Source organism: Typopeltis vanoorti, chromosome 19, assembly GCF_054136105.1.
Source record: "Typopeltis vanoorti isolate ZY-2024b chromosome 19, IOZ_Tvanoo_1.0, whole genome shotgun sequence".
Taxonomy (NCBI): domain Eukaryota; kingdom Metazoa; phylum Arthropoda; class Arachnida; order Uropygi; family Thelyphonidae; genus Typopeltis; species Typopeltis vanoorti.
Window position 1 is genome coordinate 44,766,992 of NC_143567.1, and position 23,538 is coordinate 44,790,529.

A 23,538-nucleotide genomic window follows, 5' to 3' on the forward strand; every position below is an offset into this window, starting at 1 on the left:
TGCATTCTGTAAGAGTAAAAGCTGACTTATTTGCCAGGAACTTTTGATATGCTTTCTTCTTTTCCTTCACTGCCTCTTTAACTTCCTGTGTCCACCAGGGAGTTCTGATTTTTTTATCCTTGCACACAACCTCACCACATGCCTCTCTGGCAGAATCAATCAATGTTTTCTTCAGAGTTTGCCACTGAATCTCCAAGGTTTGATTCCTGTTCTCAAACTCTTTCATTTTCTTTTCAATAATCTTTCTGTATTTTAGTATACAGTTCACATCTGAGAGCTGCTCAACTTTTATTTGCCTTAAAACTTTCTTACGTTATTCTTTTCAATATGACATTCAATTTTATTCTGCTCAAGACTAAATAGTAATCACTTCCAATTTCAAATCCTCTGTACACTCTGGTGTCTTGCACCAGGGAGAAAACATCACTATCAATAATAACATAGTCAATGAGACTTTTCTTATTCCTAGCCTCTTCTCTCCATGTGAATTTGTGCACATTTTTATGTTGGAACATGGTGTTGGTAATAACCAGTCCATGTCCTGAGCAGAAATCCAACAGATATTTGCCATTATTATTAGCTTTGCTCTTTTCTCCAAATTTTCCCAAAATATTTTTGTATGTCTCACAATCATTTCCTACTCTGCAATTTAGATCCCCAACAAGGACCAACTTTTCCTTTTTCATTGTGTCAGTTGCTTTTTCTAAAGCGGCAAAAAATTCCTCCACTTCTACTAAGGTAGAAGTGGAGGAATTTTTTGACGCTTTAGAAAAAGTCTCATTGTCCAGTTCCCCATTCTCATATTTGCCCACATTACTCTACTCGAGACTGACTGCCATTCAAGAAGATTAGCCTCGTATTTTGTGTTGAATATTATGGCTACTCCTTCTTTTCCTTGATTGTCATTGCCTGAATATAACATTTTGTATTTATTGCTCAGAAAGATCTCAGAAAGTTTTTGTCTTTTTTGTTTCAGTCACCCCTATTATGTCAATCTGGTACTTATCTAATTTCTCAGCTAGCTCCATTTCTTTGCCATTCAGGCTTCTTATGTTGATAGTACCGATCTTTAACTCTGGTGATGTTGAGTTGGGGTTTGTTTTCAGATTTGTTCCAGTAGCTGACTTTTCGCTGTTCGCCCTGGTTCCCTGGCGAAAACAACGGGGGCCTTGTTTAACCCGGCGACGCCCCAGCCTTCATGAAATTTTGTCATGTTGTACCATCATTTTTTATTTTGGTTTAACCAATAAGAATACAATTTGGTCGGCTAAATCCCAAATTGTCAGCCCATCCTCGTTCGTTCAGTATCCAAGTAGATACCCAACAGGGTGCACCACGAGAAGGTGAGGATTGGACATTAGGTCAGAAGCCCTGGTCGGTTCTCTGCATTCCTTTAAAGGCTATGTGGAGGTCTCCTCTCAGTTATACAGCTTTGACCCTTGTGTACAAATTGTTACATAGCTTTTAAACTAATTTCTCCCCTTTTGTATGTCTTCAGGGTTCTCTTTCCATTGTGAAAGTATTAACTGGAACTGTTAATCCTTTCACAATGGAAAGAATACATACTCGACCACGAGGGCAATAGTCACATGGTTAGTGACGGATATGGAAGGGGAGTGGACAGCGCTCGTTTGCTGTTTTCGCTGCCTCATTATCAGCAGTGCATCGCATGAACAAGCTGAGCGTCGCAGGCAGTGCAATATCTACATATTATTTTTGCATCTTGATTGATTAATCCTGTGTATACAATGGCAAAAAAGTGTTCTGTCAGTAAGAGGCAAAAGAAAATTGGTAGATGATGACAACACATTTACGTGTTTTCAAAGAGAACTGTAGATGAAACATGGAATCTGGGTTTGTGAAAAATTTCCACCTGCAAAGGGTGTGTTTAGATAGAGGGTTTGGAAGGCCCAGTTGTGAAAGTTGTAACTAAACATAACCATGCAGCTCAAGCTTCAATGTCGGAAGCATTACAATTGATTGGTCAAATGCGGCAACATGCAACAACCATGAACAAACGGCCACAGCAAATTGTTGCATCAGTAATTGTAGAGGCTCATGCCAATGTCACGGCATTACTTCCTGTAAAGGATTCACTTAAACGAACCATTCGTCATGTTCGATTCAACAGTGGTACTCCTGCTTTACCGAGCAATCTCTAGGACCTAGTAATTTCACAAAATTATAAAGAAATTATTATCAATTGCAATGTACAACAGTTTTTGATGTATGATTTTCAGGACGAACTGCTACCGGGTCGCATGCTTATTTTTTCCACTAGTAACAATCTTCAGTTATTGGCGTGTAGCCAGGAGTGGTTTTCTGATGCAACTTTTAGCACAGTACCCACACATTTCCAGCAGCTTTATACAATTCATGTGGTTCAATTCAATGCAGTTATTCCAGTGGTCTATGCCCTTCTGCCAAACAAAACTCATGCCACATACGTCAAGTTGCTTCAAGAAGTTAAAAATCTACAATCGGATCTCCAACCCCAGTGACTTATGATAGATTTCGAACAAAGTACCATGCAAGCTTTCCAACAAGAATTTTCTGGTATTGTAAATACCGGTTGTTTTTTCATCTTTCCCAAAGCATTAGGTGAAAGGTGCAGAATGAAGGTTTAAAAGCCCAATACGAACAAGACCATGAATTTGGTCATTGGATCCGAATGATTCCGGCATTGGCATTTATTCTTCCTGCTAACGTTATTCAAGCATTTGAAGATTTAGTTGAAGCTGATGACTTCCCCATTGAAGCTATGGTGATTGCAAACTACTTTGAAGATACATATATTGGAAGAAGACAACGGAGAGGCCGGCAATTACCCATTTTTGCCATCGAATTGTGCAATATTTACACACGAACACTGAATGATCAACAACGTACCAACAACGCCGTGTAGGGGTGGCACAGGGGATTTCAGGAAACTTGTGCTACTTTATTCCCAAATATTTACCGATTCATTAATTCTTTAAAGAAACATCAAGGGCTGCACAATTTTGAAATTACACAACTAGTTGCCAGTAATTCAGGCAATCAAAGAAACAAGTATGCTGCAAATTTTGCTAGAATCAAAACAGTAGTCCAAGATTTCCAAAATTGTAATGTAATTGATTACCTTAGAGGCATCAACTGGAGATTAGTTTACGGAATTAACAATGCATATAAAGTATATTAATTAAAGGTAACTTTAATGAATAACTTCTATATTTCGGCAACGTCACATTGCCATCTTCAGGAACATAAAGATATGGTATGTGCACGCAGGCACTAACACAAAGATTCTTTTGAATAATCTTTATTATTCAAAGATACCCTTAGCCTTAGATACCCACCATAAAATTCGTTGGAAGAAAATAAAAATAATTCATCGCAGCAAGTTTAAATACGAAAGATTATTCAAAGAATCTTCAGCAGCTCTAAAAAACGTTCCTAACCCCAACAAATTTGGGTGCATGAAACTACCCCAAATTTGGGAGACTTACATTATGAGAACTTCAGCCCAACTGCCAAGACTACCAAATTAGCTCACCAGAGGGCCCCATTAGGACTTTAGGAACAATATTAGTTTCTTGCTTTCTTCCTCATCTGCTTTGTGTTAGTGCCTGCGTGCACATACCATATCTTTATGTTCCTGAAGATGGCAATGTGACGTTGCCGAAATATAGAAGTTATTCATTAAAGTTACCTTTAATTAATATACTTCATATGCGTTGTTAATTCCGTAAACTAATCTCCAGTTATGTCTGACCAACGTATAAGCCTTGTTACTAGAACTTAGAGGCATTGCATACAATTTCGAGTTTTAAACAATAATAATGTACATTTATTCTATTAAAACAAAATAAATTAGAATTATTAAAAAATTAGGTGTATTATTTGCATTTTTGTAGCCTACTCATTATCTACAGGGGGTGAAATGTGCTGGGGGTGACTTTTCCAGATCCCTCCTAGTACAGCTTCCAGGGATGGCTTCTACTCTATGAAAAATCTTCTCGACATTAATCTAGTAAAAACTCCTCACCGACTTGTCTCAATTGTATCATCTCTCTCTCTCTCTCTCTCATTCACAAGGCTCTGCAAGTTGCATTTGCTCAATCTGTCCTCATATCCCACATTCCATAGACCTGATACTGAATTAATGAACCTTCTCTGGATCCTCTCTAATATATCCTCATTCCTTGAAGACTAGATGATCCAATCTGCATGCAGTAGTCCATATGCAGCCTGATCAAGGACAGATAGTAGGAAATCATGACCTCTTTGCTTCTGCATGATGTCAAGGTCCTCCTCATCACTACCATAATCTGTGGTGATCTTATGATTTTAGCAATGTAATCCCTTCAACTCTTTGCCCACCATCACTCTCTGAGATCTCTTATCTCTTCCACATCCTTCAAATAGGCAGAAAATTAAAAACATTAACTGCATCCTGAATGGAGAAATATAGAACAAGGCAAAATAATTCAGCTATTTGGGTACAATTTTTAGTGATGATGGCAAATTAACTATGAAAATAGACAACAGAATTAGCAAAGTTGGTATGGTAGGAAGTCAAGTGAATAAATTTATATGGAATGAGAGAGAAATTAGTCAAAGCACTAAACTAACTGTATATAAGACAGTTAGTTTAGTTAGTATAATCCGAGAGCCGAGAGCTGCATTTGAAATAAAACACTTGAGCAAAGACTTGAGACCTCAGATATGAGCGTTTCAAAAAAGATTAGGGGAATGACCACAGTTGCAGTGTCATATTATAAATGAAGATGTTGAAAAAGAACTTGACATTGTTAGCATTCAGGAATGTATTCTCAGCTGGTATGGCCACTTAAACAGAATGGGAATAGAAAGATTAGCAAAACAAGTGTTCTTTTTCATGATGGCAGGAAATAGACCTAGAAGAAGACCAAGATCTAGATGGATTGATACAGCAAGAAGTGTCTTATATCAGGTATATAAGATCTGATAATATTGGAATCTTCACAGATAACAGAGCCATTTGGAGGAAAATTGTTGATAATAAGTTTTTAATAATGTAACCTTTTTATGTAATAATATCTTGTATACCCCTCCCCACCCAAGGGTCCATATCAGGAATTTGATTATGATGATCTATAATGAATTTTTATAATATTATTTTTTGTACATTATAACATATTTATTTTTTTCATAATTCATCAGGATGACAGAACTGTTACAGCCACTGTACTTGGTCGTGTTGCATCTTTTTATTATCTTAATCATAAAACTGTGCAGATGTTTAAGGAAAAATTAGGACCAGATATAGATATGGAAAAAGCACTTTGGATATTATGTGATGTTCAGGAGTATGATGAATTACCAGTGAGACACAATGAAGATGCAATGAATGCGTAAGTTTCAGCCATTAATCTTATTATTAATATAATTGTTATAAACAAATTTTAATGCAGTACATATCATGAATCAGTAAGTAGTAATAAAATGGAGACCAAATGTGTTTAGTTGTGCATGTACACACACACACAGTGCATAACTAAAATTTAGATAATCTGCAATCTCAAATTGCAAATGCTTATCATTGTTGTGGTCCCAATATTTTATTTTTTTCTTTAAATCTGGTTATCAGATACACTAACAATTTTCCTAAGACCTTGCCTATGTGAGAGCACTTCGTTACCAATCTCTCTAACAATTCTAAGAACATTTGTATTTTTTTTACAGACTGCGCCACCTAGAACTTGTAGATTAATAAAAGTTAATCAAGGGATTGGTAAGGAGTACACAAAGACAACACAAAATACTCAATCGTGACCCTATACTATTTTCTATTAATTTTCTTCCCGCCCAGATTCGTACTTAATTTTTTATAAGTGGTGCATCGAATTCCATAAAGAAAAACACAGCAGATTAAACAAAATAAGTTTTAATTAACAAATGTACAAGTTACTAATTACACAAATTTTAAGGGATTCAATTAAATATGGTTATACAATACATCACTTCTGATGGCTCTAACGCTTTCCACAGGAAAAGCACAAAAGATTTCTAATTTTATCTTACTATCATAGACAAAGTCTCACCCTCACACTATAGTCTCAAAATATAAATTCCTCTTTTGAGTCTTAGTTAACATTTACTCCTTGTTTAAATTTCCTTTAAGCATACTTTTAGATATATTCAAATTCTGACTTAGTGAAAGGCTGTACCAATTCTGACAACTCCAATATTTTTACAGAAAACACTAAATTCTTATAAATCTTAATCACTATACACATAGCATCAATCTCTCACCGTAATCTTACAATCCTTAAAAATCTCAATTCTCAGACATTTTCTTTATAATCAAACTTGTAATACACTTATTCTTCCCTTATTATTTTGCACAACAACTTTCTTTCTTAAAGTTCCTTCTAAGAAATGTCTCTGAGTCTCTCTTTTAAGTTAACACAATACTAACTCCATGGATTTACACATTGAAATTAAGTGAAATAAATTCTATTTATCTATTCATGGAGGCTCTGTTCCTTTGTTGCACAGAATCTCTCCCTCACTGCCCTTTCCTTTTATGTGCCATGGTTTAGGCTTCCGATCATCGATTGGCTAATTTGATTCTTCTATCTGGCTTCCTTTGTTTCAGTCTTTTGGACACGTACTTTCTTAGACGTTCCTTGTAGCATAGCCTGCTGCAGCATTTCAGGATTTGGACTTCCCGCCTAAAACCATCCAATTGCATACCAGCGATGGACCTTACGCCACCGGGCTTAGGTCAACAGGAGATGACTCAGGAACAAGAGAGCAGGAGGGGGGTTTACTTACCCTTATATACCTCTTCCCTAACGGTCATTGCCGTAACTTTTTCTTTTCACACGGCACATAGAGATCGCAGTCATGAGTGTACGACGTCATGGCATCCAGTCGCTTCCCCCACTTCTACTCATGTTCTACGAGGACGAGACCTCTTGGGGTAGCAGTATGCTCCCCCCCCCCTTCCTTTGAACGTTTACACAGATTACGTTGGCCAGCTTTTGCACGTTATTTCACAAATTATAAGGTTATTTTATATCAAAATAATGTCAATCATAACTCATTTACAGATTATACACATGATAATTACACTCTTATTTCTACATATTCCCTTTTTTTCTCTTTACCAAGTATTCAGAACTTATTTATACCATGATATCAAGCATGTTTAATTTTTCATGTTGGGTGTTCGCTCTGTTATACAATGATAAGATGAAATATCTTATGTTCCAACTTATCAGGGTATAACATCATCACAATTAAAAAAAGTTTTTAGTGTAAATACTATTTCCCGAAAGAGTGGCATGTAATACTTGCCAGAAAAAAAAAAAAAAAAATCAGTTTGTTTCGCCTGAAATGTTCCTAGTATAACAACAGATTGTAATAGCAAATCCTATATATGATATTTCATTAAATTCTATGTAAACCAGAGAGAGATATTATTATCATTGTGAATTGTTTTATCAAAAACAAAAAGCTAGTTATAACAAAATAATATATATTATTCCCAATGCTAACATTCTCCACTGCTGTATTTAATGGTGGCATCGAGAAGCCTTCAAAAGAGAAAGATGGAATAAATGGGGAGGCCTATAACCAAAAATGGTTATAAAAAGAGCTAGAAGTAGTAGAAAATATGTATTATTATTATTATTATTCATTCAAGTTTTTTGATAATAAAAACAGTCTGATTATGGCAAGAAAGGGAAAAAAGTTCTCATTTCAAATATTTATGGTGGTGATATAGCTCAGCAGTCGAGCATTCAACTGCAGATCAAGAGATCCTTGGGTCAATCTTGGGTGCTCTCTGCCTCTTCTTTTGTCACCTCTATAAAGTAGAGGAAAAAGAACAAACACATTCTTTGATTAGAAAAGACCTGCAGTTTGATTCTCATCATCATAAGAATCAAATGTCTGTAAGAGGATTCCTTTATAGCAGTGGATATTAACCTTTTTAGTGATCGGCACCCTCTTGAATCTAAAAATAAGTTCTCGCACCCCCTTGAAAAATGTGTTTCTATTTCTTTATTTAGGAAATTACATTTATTGCAAGATAATTTATTTATTGAAAAATAAACACATACATTTACATATACATACAAAACAATATCTCAATTTTTAATGGCTATGTTGTTGTTGTTTATTCATAATAATACTTTTGAAGCGAGGCTCCTTTTTTGAAAGAGCCATGCGTAAGTAATCACTTGCATTTAAGCGATTTCTGGCTTTTGTTTTTATGTGCAAAATCCCATTTCACACATGTAGGTGGTGGCAAATGGTAAAAGTGTCTATAATGCTGCTTTTTCCAGATTGGATAAGGTCTAACTGTGTACACCAGAATTGTTCTAAGTCCAGTTTTTCAAATTCCATTTGAATACATGCATTGGCTCGTATTTCAATAAGATCGTCTTTTATTAAATAGCTATCGTCCATTGAATCTGGGTCAAAATTTAGAAACTTCTCTCGCACCCCTGGAAATGCTTTCTCACATCCCCAGGAGCGCACCAACCCAGGTTAAGAACCACTGCTTCATGGGAATCTTGTTCTATTGAAGGCAGGTTACCCAGTAGTCTCATTCAAAGGTAGCAGGGTTTTTGGCTACCTGAAACTGATTTTTCTTTCCACATAATAGGCAAACTGCCCGAAGAATACATGCAATTAACAGACAGAAATATTGTTCAATAAATAGTAGCAATAGAGGGCATAATGTAACAGTGGATCATATAGTAGTGTGTGATAAGTTCTGCGACTCTGTGGAGATGTCATGAAATAATAATAATAAATCATTATAATTATTATCTGTGATTAATAATCTGTCAATAAAAGATGCAGAAAATGTGTCTGTCATGCAGTTTGAACTCAATGACTGCTTGGCTGAGTGGGTAGCGTATCTGCTCTCCAGCCAAAAGGCTGTGGGTTTGAATCCTGCCGTGGGCATGGATGTTTGTGATTGTCTGTGAAAAATACTAGTGGTGGTAGTGGACAGTAGATGGCGTTGGTGTAGATGATGAGATTGAGTGGTGGAGACGGAGAGTTGTAGAGTAGGAGGACTCCCTGGAGGTGTCAAATAATAATAATAATAATAATAATAATAAAAAAGAAAAAGAAAAATCACTGCATCATAGCATACATACATGGCTAGACATATATCGAGGTTTGTTGGCTCATTAAATTGTTTACATGCAGCATAGATCAAAACATTCAGTTAAATTTTCAATTTTTAACATTTTCATTGCTTTCATGGGAAATCTTGTGACACCGAGAATAAAATATGATAAATTACATCATTTCAAAGAGCTGTGTTGAATGTAATATTATGTCAAAAGTTTGCATCATTGTTATGACATACTCACTGATTTTTGCTGCCTTATGTACTTAGACATATAATTTTCTAACTTTGACACTACAAATGATCCAATTTGAAATGATCATTTTAAAAAGATTGTGAATACCAAATATTGTTAAATTTCATCCAGCTAGTATGGAAACTAAATGCTGTAATGTCAGTTTGGAAACTTAATAATGCCAGTTTGAATCATTTATTGTATTTTGCCACTAAAAATTAATTAAACCAAAATTAAGACATGTGGGTATCTTCTTATGTACATCCTAAATCCCAATTTTTATTGTTTTCTTTTTACGTACATTTTGTAAAATGCATTTATTACATAATACATCTATTAGGCTGTTTGATCTATCTGTAAATATGTGAAATTTATTCCAGTACTTAAACTGAACAGATCTTATTCACATTTGGTATTTGAAGCATTACCAAGTTGCATTACCAAAAAGCATTTATTTTTATGGATTGTTGTAATAAATAATTAATGCAGTCGATAATTGGAATCAACTATACTGATGTTCAAAAGCTAAGGACGAACTACTTTTTTTTTTTCCTGTATATGAAAAAATGTTCATGACTACAGCCAAATGTGAACATAAATTTATGCCAGCATACTAAAAAAAATTAAATTGCAATACATTTTTGTCAAAAGTTACAAATTTCCTAAGGACGTAGAAAAGGAATTAATATACAGTAATACTTAAAGAAAACTATGCAGAGAGACATTTCAGTATTGATCCACCCTGAACTTTAATGCAGCTCTTATGTCATACCATTCTTACACTAAGTGATTCAGGGGTTCTTGAGGCAAATTCAAGAACCCACTCCTCCTTCATAACAAGGATAAGGCCTTGTTTGTTTTCTGGAGGAGGGGAATTTCGAGCAGCAGTGCATCTCCCTATTGCATCCCAAATGTGTTCTATGGGGTTGAGATCTGGGGATCGTGCTGGCCACTCGATTCGATTAATATCCTCAATCTCCAAAAGTATCTCCACTACTCATGTATGATGTGGTATGGCACTGTTATCCATAAAAATGAATTCTTTGCCTCTAGCACCACGGAACAATCAAACATGACTTTGAAGAACTTCGTTGGAATATTGTTCACCAGTCATAGTCTCTTTATCCAACACTTATAGCTCAGCGCATCCACTAAGCATAATGCCTCCCCACACCATGACCCCCAGCACTCCCATATCTATCCCATTCAAGAACATTCTTGCAATGGTAAGCAGTATTACTTTCATGCCAATATTTAGAATCTTCTAATTGGCTCAATATGAATCATTAATTGCATTGACTGAAAGAACAATATGTAATATTAGCACTTATAGTTTGTGTGCAAGCAGAAATAAATCCTCATGCCACTGTGAAAAGTAAATTTGAATGTCACTTGTGATTGTAGAGAATACTATTAACAAGGTGCATTGTTGTCATCCTCTATGATCAGTTTGTTGGTCTTTTATTTTTGAAAGTTATCTTCCAGGTGACATTTAATTTCTGAGACAATGTGTTACTAATGTTACATAATATACCTTTGCCGACATGTACGTCATGCAATATAGTCATATTGCAAACAGTAAAAAAGTGGAAACAGGAAACATTCCACTGATTTTCTTATATAACGAAACCTGTGGTGAATTCATCACTACAAGAAACACACGTGTTACAGAAGTTAAAAAAAAAAAAAAAAAATTATTTTACGCAATTTTATATGACAATTGTCATACAAAATTGTGTAAAATAATTATTTAAAAAAAATTTTTTTTTTACTTCTGCAACACGTCAGGCACGCACGCTTATTGAGATTCTGTTATAATCATGCGCCCTAACCATATGTTATTCCTATTATTGTTTAAACTACTGTACTGATGATGTCCTAAGATACTTGGGATGAAATATTTACAATTAAATAATTTGCACTGTGTTTAATAAAATACGTGTGTTTCTTTTAGTGATTCCACTGATTGTTTTCCAGGTTCACTCATGACTATTCACAAAATTTTTCAACCAGATCTACAGATTTAAACCCTTTGGATTTTTGTCTGTGGGGTGGGTGCGGGATGAAAGAACTCAGTTGTAATTTGAATACTTCCATCTGCATAATGAATAGTCCTAATGGAATAAATCTAGCTGCATTCTAAATAAAGATAAGCTATATTGTGTATTCAGAGAAGTAATTTTGTGACCATATTGTAAACATGCATTGTAGATTCTCGAATAAATACTAAACCAGATCTTAGATACTAATGTCTATGAATTCTTATTTTTTCATCATTGGAAACTCCATAGCCTTCAGTACCAGGCCAATGTTTATTAATTTTTTTTTTTTTTCACTCAAAAGGCTTCTGCTATAAGCTGTAAGTTATGCATAATCTTCCTAACTCATATTGTATTTCAAAATGCTATAAATTGTGACTTTTTTAATATTCCTTTTTATATTTGATTTAGAGAACTGGCTAAAGAATGTCCCCTGGAAGTAAATCCTTATACATATGATAGTCCTCATACTAAAGCACATCTCTTATTTCAGTCTCACTTTAGTCATCTTCAACTTCCTTGCACAGATTATCTCACTGATCTTAAATCAGTATTGGATCAAGCTATTCGAATTTTGCAAGTAAGTATATTTTATTTTCTAGGCCAACTATAAATGTTTGGAGTTGTAGACTATCTGATTATTATAATAAAAATCATCATCCTAAGTGCCAGTGGGTCCAATACCCATTGGTGTGCGATACTTGTTGCACCATTCTTTGTCATTTCTATCTGTCCACTGCAAACTCTTTTCACACCACTCCTTCACATCATCTAACCTCTTTTGCCTTGGCCATCCTCTTCTATTTATACTGTCCATTGTACCTAGCATCAAGGTTTTGATCTTTCTACTGTTATCCATTCTGTAGATATAATTATAATAATAACCACAGTTAATTATAAAATATTATAATCATCTGCAAGTGTTATGATACTTAATAAAAATTGTATGAACTTTCATTTTTGCTGTATAATTACCTGTCTTTTTCATTAATGTAATTATACCATGAGGAAAATGTAATTAATTGTTTACAATCATAAACTGTGCATTGTTTATATCTTTATGATAATGACTTATGAAATGAATGAATGAATGTGAAGATTGTTGTTGGAAATGGATAACAAATATTAACAAACTGTACAGTAACTACAATGCAGCTGTTGGAGAAATGCAGAAAATTTAGAAATTTGATAATGGATAATTCTGTTTGAAATATTTCATATATATAGAGAGAGAGAAAGAAAAAAAACAAACATTTACAAGTTGTCAACTGCTTTATGACAGTAACTAGAAAAACAAGCCATTACAGAAATTATGTAAATTCTAGGAACTTGATAGTAGACATTTTATGAAGCCTTTCATATAGAAAGAGAAATTAATGTTTAAAGTCATTGGCTCATGTTAGGTCAGTAACAAGTATAAAGCGGTTCGAATATATTAGGTAAGCTGAGTTTTAATGATTGTTCATTTTTCCTAATAGTCTTTCATATAGAAAGAAAAATAATAACTTCGAAAGAGATAAAAAGGAAAGAAGAAAGTGAAAATGAATGGATTATGTCATTTTTAGAGAAAACTGACAACTAACCTTTTTTTTTTTCCCTTGAAAGGGAATGCTGGGGTGTCCCTATATTTTTAAAGATTTACATTTCCAGAATTTAACCTCCTATTTTCTTATTAAGGATAAGAAATCTATAGCAGTTTTCTGGGGTTTCTTTTACATAAAATGCCTTTCTAGCAGGAACCCTCTGCACCTTTGAACTAGTCACCAGAAACTGTTTCAAATTGTGTGTCAGTCTTAATTAATTTGAAACTTGTGACATAGCAAAGGATAAATTTTGGAAAAAAAAACACAGGTGAACTTGTTTTTTTTATTGATAGCTTTCAGTCTTCATTAAAAAAATTTAAATGATTAGTGCTTCCTTTTTTTATTCTCTCAGCAGAATAAAGATCTTTTTACTTTTAAAAGAAATATTACTTAAACTTTAATTATAAGTGCTGATGTAGTCAAATTAACTAAATGTGCACTTTAAGATAAGCACATTAGACTAGCTTAAAGCTTTCTTTTTTATTTTAATTATTTATTTATTTTTTTTTTTGCACCCTTCATGGAGTCAGCAGACTCATTGTGGAAGGTTCATTCAACTGACAACATATTTATCATACCGAATCTTAAAATCCTTAACACTCCTTGCATTAAGAACACGTTCTGGTAATGCATTCCATTCACTGACAATTCTCCATGTAAAAAATCTACTTCTCGCATCCCTCTTCACCACAACATAACTTCCACTCTGGTTTTTCCCCTCTTGCCTTCTACCTTTTTTATAATTTCATCTGGATTAATCCAAAAAAATTCTCTCACTAACTTAAATGTCTCTATCTTATCACTTCCTCCTGTCCACTAAACTCTGCATGCCACATTTCTTCAACTTCTCTCCATAGCCAGCATTCCAAACTCCTGATATTGTCTTAGTCACTCACCTCTGGACCCTCTCCAATGTCTCCACATCACACTGAAAACCAGGTGACCAGATCTGAGCACAATAGTCCAAGTGTGGTCTGACCAATGCTTTATACAGTGGCACAACCACTTCCTTATCCCTACATGTTAGAGTACCTCTTATCATAGCAGCACTACAATGTGCAGTGTGTTTGGACAATTCATTGTGCGGAAAATTCATCACGGAGACATCATAGTGCTGCTATGATAAGAGGTACTCTAACATGTAGGGATAAGGAAGTGGTTGTGCCACTGTATAAAGCACTGGTCAGACCAAACTTGGACTATTGTGCTCAGATCTGGTCACCTGGTTTTCAGTGTGATGTGGAGACATTGGAGAGGGTCCAGAAGCAAGTGGTTAACTAATAGAATAGTTAAATATTTATATATTCCTATTAACTATTCTATTAATAGTTAGAATAGTTATTAGAGAGAACAAAATATTTAAGTATAGTTAGGGAGAAAGGGCAACATATTTAAGAATATCGATTCTTCTAACTATTCACTATTTTTCTGTTCTGCGTATTTAGACATCCATTCAGGTGCGATATATTTCTATATGAACTAATTCAGAAGGTGACATGTTTCAGTTATTGAATACATGTGCAATTTGACTGCACTTTTCCTGTATAGTAAAGACATCTTGCACGCTGCTATCGTTTGCACAATAGTTAGATCATAGGTGCAATTTCGAATAAAGATATTAAAGAAAATGATAATAAAATTACATAAATGCTATCATAATGATGTAAATCTGCTGCTTCAATACTAGTCTTTACTTTTTCCTCCAATACTAGTATTTTATGACACCTAAGAAATTTTAAATTGTATATTTAGTCTTTTTTACTGAAAAAAAAATATATAGATGGATGCTCCCAAAGTGAAATATGTAATTAATTACTTCTCTTGTGAACTGTTCAAAAGTAAACTGTAATCAAAAATATCATGTCGTTAACAACCAACTCAAATGGCTAACAACCTCAGCTATGCAGATGATATAGTATTAATAGACTCATCTTTTGTCAAGGCACAACAACACTTTGACAAACTATGCCAAGCTGCAAAAATATTTGGATTGACAGTTAAATGAATAAAACTAAATACTCACAAATATAGTACAAGGTTCCATCATTACAGAACAAGACTTCCAGTACTTAGGCTCAAATATAAATAATAGTGTAAATGACATATTATTAAGAAAATATAAACTCAATCAACACAGGAATCTAAGAAATATATTGAAATCACCCCCCATTACCTTGGAAACAAAAATTAGGCTTTACAAAGCAACCTCTAAGGCTATCTTCTTATATCATGGAGAAACATGGGATGGTTCCACCCAAAAAGCAATAAAAACTATTAATAGCTTTAATACAACCTGCTTAAGACTGTTATTCGGCTACTCTTGGAAGGATGATATTCGTAATTCCAGTATTTTAGAAAAGGCAAGCCAAAAACCCTTGATTGAAACCAACGCAGATGTCAACTTGATTGGCTTGGACATCAACTGAGACATCCTCCTCCATAATTTGACATCTTATTTTTTATATGCCCCTCAAATGGACAAAGATGGAGAGGAAGACCAACTAAACAATTTTCTGGCAGTAATTCTGGTTAGCCTGCTTGCAAGAGGAAAAACCCCATATAAACTGGGGAGAAAAACCCTGCAGTCCTCACCCAAGACCGGCTAACTTGGCTATGTCTGAGAAAGATCCTAAACTCCTCACGTCAGTGACGGGAATCGAACCCAGGACACTCCTTTTCCAGGCTCCTTTGCAACCAGCCACTCGGCTAACTGAGTGGTTTCACAAAATATAATATTATATAATAATTTATATTATATATTCATATATCGGTATCAATGCAATATCATTTCAATTTTCTAGCGAATAACATTTTCACTGAATTTTTTCTGCGATCAATAGTTCACACAATGAATTTTCCTTGTGATGATTTTTCCTCGCGATGGATTTTCCCTGCAATGAATTGTCCATGAACTGATATGCAGCCTTTGCAATGCTAGCAATATGCCCTCTAAACTTCACTCTACTGTCAGCCATCACTCCCAAATCTCAAATCTCATCCAATTCCTGCAATACGGCACCATCGATATAGTACACAGCCTTATATTTCTGCACTCCAAAATGCAACACCTTGCACTTACTAATATTAAAACTACAACCCCACTACTTTGTCCAGGTCAAAAGTCTGTTCAAATCTTCCTGAAGAGAATTAACATCAGCAGTGCTACTTATAATTCTTCCCAACTTTGCATCATCAGCAAACAACTGAAGATCCTCAGTCAGTCCACATGATATATTGTTTACAAACAAGTTAAATAGCAGGGGCCCAACAACAGAATCCTGAGGCATGCCACTGGTTATCCTCCTTTTTTTGAGACACTGCTTCATCATATACGAAACCTGCTGGTATCGTTCAGAGCCAATCTCACATTCATCTAACCAATATACTATCTATTCCCATCCTTTGCAGCTTGTATACCAACTTATCATGTGGTAATCTATCAAACACTTTTGCAAAGTCCAAGAATATCCGTATATGTGATTTTCCATTATATAACACACTCGTTACCTTATCGTAAAATGCAAGTAAATTACTAAAATAGGATGTACCCTTTACAAATCCATTCTGACCATCATAAAGAATGCTATATCCATCAACCCACCTGTATTCTATTCCAAACCAATCTCTCCAGCACCTTGACCACAATCGCAGTTATACAGACTGGCTTTGTTTAAGTAGTTAGCTTATTTTATTTCTGTCTTGGAATGAAATTGCTTGTTTTTGACGTCAGTTCTTTTATATTGTGTATTTTTATTTTAATTAATATATTTTAAATTTATTAAACTTTTTTTTTTTGGTATTAAAAGTATGAAGACTCAATTCTCTTAATTATTAAGGATGTATGACTATGTATGATCAGGGCTCAACAAATAAATAGCATGTAGGGAGGATAAGAGTAATGTTTAACAGCAACAGAAAGGAGGACAGACAACTAACAGTACAAGAATGGGAAGCGTTTAGAATTTTAAGTAACCTTGATGTTAATAAGGCTGTGAGAGTGGATGGGATATCACCACACATATTAAAGGAATGTGTGAAACAGCTGGCTGTACAATTTCTCTTTCCTTGCTACACTTGTTGCCTTCTTATATTGCACCTTTCATGATATTGATGGATACTATGTTCTTTATACCTCATGCATAACATTCTCTTTCTCAATCTTTAAAGGTACCTGTGGCATGATTATAAATAATAAATTAGACGATAACCACAATAATTAACTTTAATGAAATAAAAATACAGATATTTTGTACTGAAAATAACAGTACATCATCAATGTGTAGAAACAAGCAACTTAAAGGAACCGGATTACATACAGTACATACAGCATAAAGTACATACAGCAGTCAGTGGTTTACCAATTAAAAACTGTTGTTGCATGCTAGAAATTAGTATTAATAAATGATATTATTAAAAATATTATTAAACAACTATTTTTGATAGCTAAGTAATTAAAGGCCGTGAGTTTGCTGTGGTACCAAAATGCATCCTGTATCTTGAATTATTGCATAACATTGAACGCAATCTGTTGGGACTTTCCAGCAAAGATGCTAATAAACTATGCTTTGAAAGTGCTGCTTTACTTTTTAAAAGCAAATTACCACCATGCAATTTATCGAGTGCTGAAACCCAGGTGCTAGTTGCATTAAGAAAAAATAGCAGTATATCTATTTCGAAAGCAGATAAAGGAAAAGCGGCAGTGGTAATGGATAAGGCTGACTATGAGAGAAAAATAGGCTGCCTTTTACAGGATACCTCCACCTAGCAAGAAATTAATTATAACCCTACAAAAACGCAAATCAAACAATTAAATAACTGCTTGATGAAGTTATTAGCTGAGATCAAAATACTGTGGAAAAATTGCACACTCATTTTGGAAGAACTCTTTGTTTATATGGCCTCCCAAAAATTCATAAAAAAAGATTATCCAGTAAGACCCATCATGAACTGTATTGACTCTCCCACCTATAGAATTACTAAATTTCTGTCACATTTATTAACTGCTTACACTGGACAATCCAGATCGTTCATCAAGAATTCTGCACATTTTCTTGAAAAAATCAAGGATATTCAAATACAAGAGTCAGAATTGTTAGTTAGCTTTGACATTGTTTCCCTCTTTACCAACATTCCATTATCTGACACTGTTAATTTACTATATGATGATTATTCCTCCTGATATTGCAAAGATTTTTGAATTTTTGTTATACAATCAGGATATTTCAGCTGGAAAAACAAGATCTATAGACAAGTTGAAGGTACTACAATGGGTAGCCCTCTGTTTCCACCTTTGGCAAACTATTTTTTGAACCATCTTGAAGATACCTTGTTCTCATCCATTCATCCCCAATCCTCTCGTTGGTTTCATTGATGTTGATGATGTCTTTGCTATTTGGTTTCATTCTGAAAATGAACTTACCACTTTCCTACAACAGATCAATAGCCTTCACCCACACATTCAGTTCACCATGGAAAAAGAAAAGGCTAGTAGTTTGCCATTCTTGGACATCTGCCTAACACGCACAGCCTCCGGTAATTTATCAACCAGTGTTTATCGTAAACCTACCTTCACTGGCAGATACATCCATCAAAAGTCAGCTCATCACACCTCTCAAAAAAAAATTGGTGTTATCGAGTCCTTAATTAATAGAGCACATAAGGTGTGCTCCTCTCTCTCAACAACAAGAACTTCTCATTATCAAAAAGTTATGGAATTTAATGGCTACAACCCTAATCAAATCCAGCAGATAACGGACTCCTATGTTCCAACACTTCCACTTCAAGATTCTTCAACAGACCGCAAGGTTCCAATCCCTTATATTTCTAGCATCTCGGAACCGATTGGTAGAATTTTGAAGAAATATCATCTCATTCCCACATTTTTCCGATCAACTAAATTTCTCATCTGTTGCCATCTGCAAAAGACAAACTGGCACCTCTATCATTAACTGGCATTTACCAGATACTGTGTGAATGTAATCTAACATACTTTGAACAAACAGGCCGTTCTGTAGAAAAAAGAATTAAAGAACATCAGTATTATATCGAATATATGAAACCTCAAAAATCTGGTCTGGCACAACATAGTATTGACACTAAACACAATATCCAGTGGGATAAAGCTTGTCTTCTCCATAGATGCAGGTTTAAATATGAATGCCTTTTCAAAGAAAGTTGTGAAGCCCTTTTACATCGGCCAAATCTGAATCGGAACGATTGTCTCTTTCTCTCCCAAAAGTTTTGAGAGATTCTTATCTCATGTAACTATCAAAAATAGTTGTTTAATAATATTTTAAATAATATTATTTATTAATACTAATTTTTAGCACGTGGCAACAGTTTTTAATTGGTAAATCACCGACTGCTGTATGTACTTTGTAATCTGGTTCCTTTAAGTTGCTTGTCTCTACACACTGATGATGTACTGTTATTTTCAGTATGAAATTTTTGTATTTTCATTTCATTAAAGTTAATTACTGTGGTTATCATGTAATTAATTATTCTCATTCTCAGAAGTTTCTGAATAATTCCATGATTCATCCGTTTCACTTCTACTTTACGAGGGTGTTCTGAAAGGTTCTTGGCCTAGCGATGAAAAAACGAATTTATAATTTCAAAATTATTTTTATTTTTCAAAGTCTTAATCTCCCTTAAGACTAATACACTTATTCCAGCAATGCTCCAGCACCATTATCCTGTACCTATAGTGGTTCTCGGTAAGATCTGCAAAATACCCCTCTACACCTTCAATCATCTCTTGATTTGAAGAAAAATGCTGACCAACGAGAAAGAGTTTTTTGGGAGGAAAGAGATAGAAGTCAGAGGGAGCCAAATCTGGGGAATAGGGTGGATGTTCCAACAATTCATAGTGCAGATCCCTTAATTTTCCCATTGCCAAAACACCTTTGTGGGTAGGTGCATTGTCCTGATGAAAGATGATTTTTTTCTTCTGCAAACCGGGTATTTTATCACGAATTTTTTCATCTAGTCTGGTTAAAAGATCGGAATAATATTCCCCAGTTATTGTTTTATCCTTTTCAAGATAATTAATAAACAAAATGCCTTTAGCATACCAAAACACCAATGCCATGACCTTTCCTGCTGAACATCCAGCTTCTGTCCACTGTTTGGATCCAAGTCTCATCCATAGTAATAAATCGATGCACAAAATCAGTTTTATTCTTGTTAAAATGCTCCAAGTACTGTTCAGCGATTTTCATGCAAGTGTATTTTTGATCTGCTGTGAGCAAGTGCAGTACCCATATTGCACAAAGCTCTTTCATTTGCAATTCTTCATGCAAAATATATCCTACACATTCTTCTGAAATGCCTATAGTCTAAGCAATTTCACACACTTTGACTCGCCAGTCATCCAATACCATTTTGTGCACTTGATCAACGATTTCTGGTGGTGTTACACTTTTTGGATGTCCTTCACATGGATCATCCTTCTTGTAGAGTAAACGAGGTCAAGAGCAGTGCAGCAAAGCGTTGTTGCTGAGGCACCCCAAGTTGTTCCACATAGTTTTTGCAGTATATTGTTTCTTGTTTTTAGCTTGGATGTGTGTTAATGAGATGTCGTTTAAAAGATAGTGTTCTATCCAGAGTGATGCCAGATATTTCAGGATTCTGTTGTAGCATAGCAGTTTGTGGTTGAAGTAGACCATGAGTTCTTTGTTAGACTGGTTATTGTTTGGGTGGAAGCATGAAACTTCTGTTTTGCTAGGATTTGGGTGTAATCTCCATTTACTGAAGTATTCATCTAGGACTGCAAGGTCATTTGTTAGTGTATCTTCCATTGTAGTAAAATTGGTGTGTCTGGTGGCTAGAACAATGTCATCAGCATAGCAAAACTTCTTGGAGGCTGTGATGTATAAGTTAAAAAGGAGGGGAGCCAGAACTGACCCTTGTGGTAGTCCATTATCCAGTGTTCTTTATTTACTTTTGTTCTCGTCCATACACGCTTGGAACAGGTGTTTGCTCAGCATGTTATCGATTAGTTTTGCTATTGTTCTGCATGGGACTGCCCGAAGCAACTTGCAGACTGCGCCATGCCTCCAGACTGTATCATAAGCTGTGGTAAGATCTACAAAAGCTACAGCTGTTTTCCAGCATTGTTGGTAGCCTGCCTCTGTATGTGGGTGTGTGTATGTGGGTGTGGTGAGTGACAGAACCTGAGCACAGGAGCTTCGTTTATGTCTGAATCCGGCATGTTCCACTGGGACTTGTTCTATTATCTTAGGGGCAATATTTTGAGGATGAGCCTTTCTAGGAGCTTATAACAGGTGCTAAGCAAGGTTAATTGGTTGTTAGTTTTCTGGTTTGTTGTTGGTTTTTCCTGGTTTTAAGACGGGGATAATTTTTGTCCTCTTAAACTCTTTTGGAAGTCTACCAGTCTGAAGAATGTCAGAGAAAAAAAGCAAGCCAATCCCTGTCGAGCTTTTTGGCCTGTCTTTAACAGGGTGCCTGACTTGCAATTTCACATGGATTCTTATGACAGATGTACCAACTTAGAAAAAACAATCTTTCAATAGTGTTGCCATCTGTTGTCGAGGTTGAGAACTTTTCAGACCATCCTCGTATTTATCCTCCAAACCTTAGGAATGCAATTTAGCATTCCCTAAGTAATTTATTCTCGACCAAATCCCAGGTACTATTGATTTCTCTCCCTTTCAACTGATCGAGCTACTGCACATGACCAATCTGTTTCCTTAATATATTGTAGTCTCCTGCTTTGTAATTCCACACACGTCTCTTGTTCCATGAAGCTCGTACCTGGCTAGCTACTTTCCACATCAAAACCACATGATCACTCTCCCTAACTGGTGGCATCATGTTGACATCTTCTGTTATCACCGTATGAGATGATATTATTAAATCTAACAATTGAGTCCCACGTGTTGTCTCAACTACATGCTTCATAAGATAATTGAGTAGCTCAAGAAACTGAATCATCTTACTCACACATGATATTTCCTTCTTCCAGTCAATACTTCCATAATTAAAGTCGCCCATTATTATAACCTTACTGTCATTCATCTGTCTGAACATTTCAGAATCTTCTTCCTCTGCGTTCCCTGGCCTGCAGCAACATCCCACTAAATATCTAAAATTTGTACTAACCTCAACTTCACACCAAATGGCCTCAAAGCCACTATCATTACTGCTTTTTTGAAGTTCTGCCTCAAAAGGCCATAACTATAAATTAAAGATGCCAAGAAATTATATTCTGCTTTCATCCTTTATCCAAGTGTAAGCAAACAAAGTTTGCACATGGAGTAACTTCACAACTGGGCTACTTGTATATAGAGGCTAATGACTTCACATCAATTCCTTTAATACCCCATTATGCAAGGCACATATCCTTACAGACATGTATAATGCTATGCATTATGGGAAGGGCCATCTTGGCATCTTTAATTTATAGTATAACCAAGTGAAAAAGCTTAGAGGACATTAGAAAACTTTTCTGAAATCATCAGTAATACCCCACTTCCTTTTTTTTTATCCTTTCTGTCTTTTTGAAAAATGTTGTAGCCATCGCATTCTATTTCCATAAGCATGTCATCCTCTGTTAACCTTGTCTCACTGACACCAAATATTTAAGAGCTAACTGTATCAAAGCCACAAGCTCTGCACCCTTCCCTTTACAAACAAGTGTTATGTAGTTAAAAAAAGAATATAAATGTCTCGTTTGAAAATGGAGCTATAAACATACAAAAGAAAGTTTAAAGGCCAGCAAAGGTCGGTCGATTAGTAGAGCCTCTGATACTAATGGCTCAGCAAAAAGTTAAGCAAGTTGGAAGGGAAAAATCGTTCGATGCTGTTGGCACACTCTCCGTCGATGAGTCTTTGGACTCCCTGGAAGTGTTACATAATAATAATAATTTCTAATACCCGTTGCATTAGTGTATAAGCACAGCAGCTTTCTCCTAATTCCCCTTGCCCTCCCACGATTCTTTTTCTCCAGTAATTCAAATTCTAGTAATTTGAATCTATTGATTTCACTGAGGCTATCCTTGGATCCCTATTTTGTCTTCCATTGTCCCTTATGACATGGTATCTTATATTCACAGTCCCACCATCTAGTTAAAATTTCCCTGACTGGCTACACACTCACCTCCTCTCATCAACAGTCTACCCAGCTTCTCACTTTTACTCTCACTCAAATGCAGACCATCGGTAGCAAACAATTCTCTCTTACCTTATATAAACTTGTTTACACAGACAGACAGGAATGCATGACTCCTCATTTACAGATTTTAATCTTAATCATGCAGTTGCTCTGTGAACATCTGTAAGTGTAAATATTGGGAGACAAAAGAAGATGTGCAAATTATTTGACTTTGATGAGACTCGTTCAAAATCAAAAATGCAAGCAACTGAACTGCAATGTTCAGCTAGTTGGAAGCCGTGCAGTAAACCTGAGACATCATGAAATGGACCATCTTGGTGCACCTTCTACTCAGAAAAAGCAAAAAATTTGTATTGATACTGAGAAATTTCCTGAAAAGTCATGATGCTCCTTCAAGTATTGCTTGATATAATGCCCCATTGACACCA

General features: G+C 35.2%; 1 protein-coding gene across 4 annotated transcripts in view; it reads left to right on the top strand.

Annotated features, from left to right (window-relative positions):
• The window catches only part of obe (activating signal cointegrator 1 complex subunit obelus), a 596,544-nt gene that overhangs the window by 491,523 nt on the left and 81,483 nt on the right, over positions 1–23,538 (top strand). For all 4 annotated transcript variants that reach the window (XM_090409638.1, XM_090409636.1, XM_090409637.1 and 1 more), the window contains 2 exons: positions 5,185–5,375; positions 11,804–11,972. In XM_090409638.1, the coding sequence (XP_090265764.1) occupies positions 5,185–5,375; positions 11,804–11,972 (360 nt within the window). The remainder of the gene's footprint in view (positions 1–5,184; positions 5,376–11,803; positions 11,973–23,538) is intronic.